Raw genomic sequence first — 7,125 nt, 5'->3', positions numbered from 1 at the left:
ACTATTTAGTCAAGTTGTGTATCCGGGAGTGTGCCTATGTTCCCACAGCCCTATGTTCCCACAGCTCTATGTTCCCACATTTCCTTTATCATAAATTTGTATCAGATTTTTATCTCCCTTTCTCCCAATTTGGTAGCCAATTACACCCAACCTATTATCCCCCTTAACCCTAACCCTTGAGGGAGAATAGGGCTTAAATTGAAGGAAAATGTAGGAACACAAGACCAAATTTTGAAAATGTACTAGAAATGTGGGAACATAGGGTTTACTTTTGAGAAAAATCTTAGAAATATGGGAACTGTGGGAACATAGGGCTGTTGGAACACAGGGCATAATTTTCAGTGGAAAAAAAAAAATCTTAGAAATGTGGGAACTGTGGGAACATAGGGCTGTGGGACCATTGGGCTGTGGGAACATAGGGCTGACCCCATGTATCCTTGCATGGGGAGTGTGCATATGTTCCCACAGCTCTATGTTCCCACATTTCCTTTTTCATAAATTTGTATATGTATATGTATTCCTTTTTCATAAATTTGTAGGGCTGTGGGACCACTGGGCTGTGGGAACATAGGGCTGACCCCCTGACATGCTAGCTTGTGTTAGCTTACAGTTTAGCTTCGACACACAACCGGAAGAGGATTCTAACGGACAGAAACTCATAATTAACAATAAAGCTCTAACATTTCTGGCTTGAAAGACATTATTACATCAGTATAGGTGTAGTGTATATTCTCAATTTATTAAAGTTGGTGTCAGAGGTCTGTTGAACAAGACACTTAACTGCTAAAGTGTGCTAAATTCAGTCAAACTGCGTCCTTACATGCTAGCTTGTGTTAGCTTACAGTTTAGCTTCAACACACAACTGGAAGAGGATTAAAACGGACACAAATTCATAACTAATACAGTTCTTACATTTTTGGCTTGTAAAGGCAATATTATATCAATATATGTTATATTCCACATTTATTAACGTTGGTGTCAGGGTTTGGTCGGACAATAAACTTAAAGGCTAAAGTTTGGTGAATTCAGTCAAACTCTGTATCCTTACATGCTAGCCTGTGTTAGCTTACAGTTTAGCTTCAACACAGCAGGAAGAGGATTAAAACGGACATAAACAAAGAGAATAAAGCTCTTAGGTTACATTTTTGGCTTGTAAAAGGCAATATTACATCAATATTCATTTATTTTATATTCCACATTTATTAAAGTTGGCGTCAGGGGTCGGGCGGACAATAAACTTAACGGCTAAAGTTAGGTAACTTCAGTCAAACTGTGTATCCTTACATGCTAGCTTGTGTTAGCTTACAGTTTAGCTTCGACACATAACCGGAAGAGGATTGAAAAGGACTGGAACGCATTACTAGTAATATAGCTCTTTTGTTTGGGGGTTTAACAGGCAATATTACATCAAATACGTATATTCTTTATTCCAAATTTATTAAAGCTGGTGCCAGGTTTGGGTCGGGCAATAAACTTAACGGCTAAAGTAAGGTAAATTCAAATTGTGGATCTTGCATGTTAAGCTAGCTTGTGTTATCTTACAGTTTAGCTTTATTTTACAGCCTGAAGACTGAAAAGGACAGAAACTCATAACTAGCGATGTAGCTTTTATATTTTGGGCATGTAAACGACAATGTTACACTTATATAGATCCAGTCTACCTTCAGGGGTGGGTCGGACTTATGAAGTAAATGCAGCCAGGATGTGTATGCTAGCTTGTGTTAGCTTAGCTTCAACACAGCCGGAAGATGATTGAAAAGGACGGTAACTCATAACTAGTGATGCTGCTTTTGTATTTTGGGCATTACTGCATGATCAATGTGGTGTGAGTGTACCTTTCACAGTTTCACACTGATGAGAACCGGTGTCGGGAGGTCAGACTGGATGTGACGGCGGCCGTACATATTGCGGGCGGTGCTGCTGCATGTTTAACACCGCCCTCCTCCGGGCTGCGCGCACTCACATGCCTCCCATGTGCTTCTCCTCGCTTGCTCTGTGACTCCGCCCGGCTCCTCCTCTGCTGTTATGAAAGCAGAACAGTGGGTGTGTTATTCAGAGTTGTCCTGCTGCACGGCTCGGGAGCTGGTAATATGACCTGTTTTATAACTCATTTTTTACATAAACAGACTTAATGTGTGTTGTTTTTGGCGCTGTCGTTACGCCCTGCATGATTTCTGTGTGTCTTGTGTCGTGTGTAGTTGTGGTCTTAACGTTACCTGTGTTATAATGTAGCCTGTGTGCTATACAACATGTAACATAGCATGTACAAGCCAGCAGCAAGGACGCAATGTTCCCTCTGTTTGTTCCAGCCTCTGAAAACTGAGAACATTAGTTATTCATGCAATTTAACTAAAACTTTACACTTGATCCTGTTGATTCACATGCATGTACTCCATCATGAATATGCTGCAGTCTTTATTTCTCTGCAGCTATAGGCCTGTGTAATGATGTAACATGCATGTTGATCCTGAAGTTAAACTCTGTTATGACACTCTCAGAGTCATAAATTAAGTATAAAACATAGTAGTTTTGTTGTTGTGCATCTGAAATTATGCAAACGATTATTTTTGCTTTTAGATGTGAGTGAATTGTTAAATGAATTCATCTCAGTGTATAAAGATCCTGTGAATGCAGTAATTCACAGTTTCCCTTAAACAAAGTTGGGGTGTCGTGAAGTTGTTAGCAGCATGGGAAAGAAGAAAAACAGATCTGTTACACAAGCAAATGTTTTGTTTTGTTTATTTATTTTTTCTTCAGATTTTTGAAAATCAGATTTGCTCCTTTCTTGTGAAATAATAATAATAATAATTTATATAGCACATTTCATGCAAAGATGTAGTCCAAAGTATTAACATACAATAAATAAAAAATAAAAAAAATTAAATGTAATAAAATAAAAACAAATAATAACAATAAAAAGAAAAAATAAACAATAGCTGTAGATGAAGAATCCATAATCCAAAAATACCAGAAAATTACTGGTCCTAGCTTCTTAAATGCAAATGTTTGCTGGTTTTCTTCTTCATCTTAACTGAATGATAATTGGTACAATAATTCCATTACAGCAATTATTCAACTGTGTAATATTTTTCCCCCTCTTGAATGTATATTTAATATATATATTGTATATATTTCTTATTCTTATTTCTACGTATGTATACATCATTTCATACACTGTGGCATTATACACATATTTTTAAATTTCTAACTTTACATACTATTTTTAGACATTGTGTTGTGGCATAACGCACATGTTTTACACGCTTTACATACTCAGCATATACATTTTTTAAAAAAATATTTTGAATATTTCCGGGGCGTCGGTGGCTTAGTGGTAGAGCAGGCGCCCCATGTACAAGGCTGTTGCCGCAGCGGCGCAGGTTCAAGTCCAGCCTGTGGCCCTTTGCTGCATGTCATCCCCTCTCTCTCTCTCCCCCTTTCACACTTAACTGTCCTGTCCATTAAAGGCACAAAATGCCCCAAAAAAATATCTTAAAAAAAATTTGAATATTTTACATGCTAGTGTTAACGTTGTGGCATATTTCACATATTCTATTTTTATATTTTTACACTTTGTACTTCGTATATATACTTATGTACTTCGCTATTCTTGGCATCAGAGAGACTGTAACGAACCACTATTTTGCTCCGGGGAGCAAAAAAGTATTTCTGATTTTGATTCTGATTCTGATTCTTCTTTTGTAGTAAATTAAATATATTTGGGTTTTGGACTAGTGTTTTCACACATGAAAAATCCGAATATGTTCATTTAGCCTTAAGGAAATTGTTAGTGGCATTTTTTAACATTTTCTGTGATTTTACAGACCGAACAATAAATCAGTAAACGCAGTCATTGTTAATTGTGATATATCTAATATATGCAGGACTCACTAGTTTAAGCTCTGTGTGGCTAATAAACTGGCAGCTGAGTGTACGTACAATCTGTGATGAGGGATCTGCTGTAACGAGTCCTGATGTAGGTTTTTACTCACTTTTTGAAATGTCTGTGTTAAACAAAATGCATTTCTAACACAAATTAAGACACTTATGTCAGGGGTGCCATCTTCCAAGTTTAATGTACTTATTCATGTTCTTTGCGCTCCATGCAGAATCACAATGCTTCGCGTCACAACCGCCTCCATGTGCACCTACTGCCAGAGGATGAGGCTCCTCCTTCCTCCCTCTGCCTCCGCCTCCACAATGACGTCTCCCAACAAAAGACCGGAGAACCAGCTCACAGTGGACTCCCTCTATCGGCTGTCGGTGGACATCCGAAAGGTGCGCAAGTTGAAGGGCTGGGTTCTGTCTGAGAGCTCGGCCTATGTGTCTGAGACTGCTGACCTGCTGAGGGACTTGGGCGCAGACACAACAGTGATCGCACGCATCCTGGAGACTCACCCTGAAGCTGTCCTGTGTCGGCCAGAGGACGTGGCTGCCCAGCGAGACTTGTGGGTGTCCGTGTGCCCCAACAAGCGGGAACTGATGAGCATCATTGAGAAGTTCCCGGCTTCTTTCTTCACGTTAACTCACCACAACAACCAGCAGGCGAACATCCTCTACCTCCAGAGTCTCCGCCTCAGCAACAGGATCATTGGCAAGTTGATGGCCAGCGCCCCGCAGAGCTTCAGTCGACCCGTGGAGCTGAACAAAGAGGTCATCCACACTCTGAGGGAGACCTACCTGGACCTGGGAGGACATGAGGGCAACCTGCGCGTCTGGCTGCAGAAGCTCCTCAGCCAGAACCCGTTCATCCTGCTGCGGCCCGCCGAAGCCTGGAGGGACAGTCTGGGCTTTCTGAGGGAGCGGGGCTTCACCACAGAAGAGCTCCTCAGCCTGGTCTCGAGCCTCCGAGCCTCCATCGCAGAGCTGCAGCCAGAGGCCATGGAGCAGGCGCTGGCATACATAGAGGGGGCTCTCGCCTGCTCCAAGGACGAACTCAAGCAAATAGTGATCCGCTGCCCGGCCATTTTGTACTACTCCGTGCCCACCCTGACGGGGCGCTTCCAAGGACTGATGGATGTCGGAGTGTGCATGGAGCAGGTGAAGGAGTCCCCAAACGTCCTGGAGCTCACCACGCAAATCGTGCTTTATCGCACCCAGAAGCTGGCCTCCTACGGGTACGACGTGCGCTCTGGCAGCCTGGACGTTATTGTGGGAACTAAGAAGGACTTTGAGATGACTTACGGCAAGCTGCAGCTCAGGCAGCAGCGGCCGCTCTTTAACCCTGTCGCTCCACTCAGATCTGTTGAGGAGTGAATAGGAGTGGTTGTGGGAAGAATTAACGTTTTGCGAATGTTATTTGATGCTGATTTTGGGTAGGGGTTCATGACTTTATGTTCGTGCACAAGACACAAAAACGGAGGCAGTTTGAAATACCAAACCTCCACCAATGCAGTACTTTAAGTATTGAGAACAACTGTATTATGAAACGAATTTGTTTCAGCATGTGGCCTTCGCCAGTGCTCCTGATGTGATGCTGAGACACAGCTGAGGGCTCTTATGAAAATATGACACTGTGATTGTTCTGAAATCGTACTTGACTTAAGGCCACATCCACACTAATACACAGTCTCCATACACACAAGCGTTTTAGCATTTTCAGAATTAATCTCCATCCATATCCGTTTCTGCTCGTCCAGATTAAAACACAACCCAGGAGTTTTCAGACTAACATGGTGTCAGCAGCGTTTTCAAAGGTCCCAGATTTAGGGTTTCCAAAACACCAGAATAGTGTGGACACCAGGCGTAAACATAGCAATAGTCGGTTTTAAAAGAAACATGCATTAGTGTGGATGTCGCATTAGAAAACCGACAAGTACTGTATCATATGTGACACATACTGTATGCCAAGGAATATACCCACAAACATTGAACCAGTGATGCATGGACGTGAGTGCCAATCAAATGAAAGGCTGTCACTCTTGTAATGTAAGATTCACTACTGTGATTAACAAGCAATTTTTGTAACTGAACTTCAGATGAGCAAAAATGCCATGTGTAAATTTGTACGTTTTTAAATTAAATTTTTAAGTGTCAAAAAGTTGCTTTTCCTCTCAGTGATTAAAACACCAGTCTCCAGAGCAAACTGTTTTCACATGTACTGTGTGTCTTTATGTGTACAGTCACATGACTTAGACTGGAGTCAGACTCTAGTCACAAATTAATGACTTTAGACTCGTTTTGACAAAATCAAAAAAGACTTCTAACTTGACTTGTGACTCACCTGGACTTAAGATTTTTGATTTGAAAATACTTGATAGCTTCCCCCAAGCCCAAAGATTAAAAGTATGTTTTTCAAAAACTGTGCCATGAATTCATTCATTGTCTTACGTTTTTCATTCCCAGCAAGTCGACTCTTAATTCCCCAGATGATCCACTTTGTTAGAACCAAGCTGACAGCATCCGGTAAAGTTGCAGGAGTGAACCACAAAGAACAAACGTGACATTACTGAGTGCCAGTTTGCAAAGATTGTACCAAAGATCATTTTGTGCAAAGTCAAAATGTAGGTGATGGTCAACAAAAAATGGATTGCAGAGTGCAAAATTTGAAATTGCACGAAGAACGGTGCCTGCAAATGAATAGATTTATAAAGTTATATAAACAGATCCTTTAAAGAATGCCTGGTCTCCAAACCAACTTAAAAAATAATGTACTGGAATGTCTCCCAATTTGATAATGTATACCTTTATATATGCAAATAGCTAATCAGCCAGTCACATGGCAGCAACTCAGTGCATTTAGGCATGTAGACATGGTGAAGACGACCTGCTGAAGTTCAAACTGAGCATCAGAATGAGGAAGAAAGGTGATTGACACCATGTCACAAAGCTCAAATCATCTCAAACTGGTTTCTTGAACATGACAATGAGTTCACTGTACTCCAATGGCCTCCACAGTCACCAGATCTCAGTCCAATAGAGCACCTTTGGGATGTGGTGCAACGGGAGATTCTCATCATGGATGTGCAGCTGACAAATCTGCAGCAACTGTGTGATGTCATCATGTCAATATGGACCAACATCTCTGAGGAATGTTTCCAGCACCTTGTTGAATCTGTGACACCAAGAATTAAGGCGGTTCTGAGGGCAAAAGGGGTCCCACCTGGCACTAGCAAGGTGTACCTA

The 7,125-nt window shown here is 41.4% G+C and overlaps 1 protein-coding gene across 1 annotated transcript; it reads left to right on the top strand.

Moving 5' to 3' along the window:
* The first annotated feature begins 1,987 nt into the window (after positions 1–1,987).
* Positions 1,988–6,265, top strand: LOC125882908 (transcription termination factor 2, mitochondrial-like). The gene is made up of 2 exons (XM_049566899.1): positions 1,988–2,085; positions 4,110–6,265. Exon 2 carries the CDS (start codon positions 4,117–4,119, stop codon positions 5,254–5,256), a length of 1,140 nt encoding a protein of 379 aa, XP_049422856.1. The 5' UTR covers positions 1,988–2,085; positions 4,110–4,116; the 3' UTR covers positions 5,257–6,265.
* Positions 6,266–7,125: the final 860 nt, after the last annotated feature.

Source organism: Epinephelus fuscoguttatus, linkage group LG22, assembly GCF_011397635.1.
Source record: "Epinephelus fuscoguttatus linkage group LG22, E.fuscoguttatus.final_Chr_v1".
Lineage (NCBI taxonomy): Eukaryota > Metazoa > Chordata > Actinopteri > Perciformes > Serranidae > Epinephelus > Epinephelus fuscoguttatus.
This window is presented reverse-complemented; position numbering and strand designations above follow the sequence as displayed.

What these genes read in the sequence shown, in the direction of transcription:
- LOC125882908 (XM_049566899.1), top strand. Translation starts at nt 4,117, where the DNA reads ATGCTTCGCGTCACAACCGCCTCCATGTGCACCTACTGCCAGAGGATG.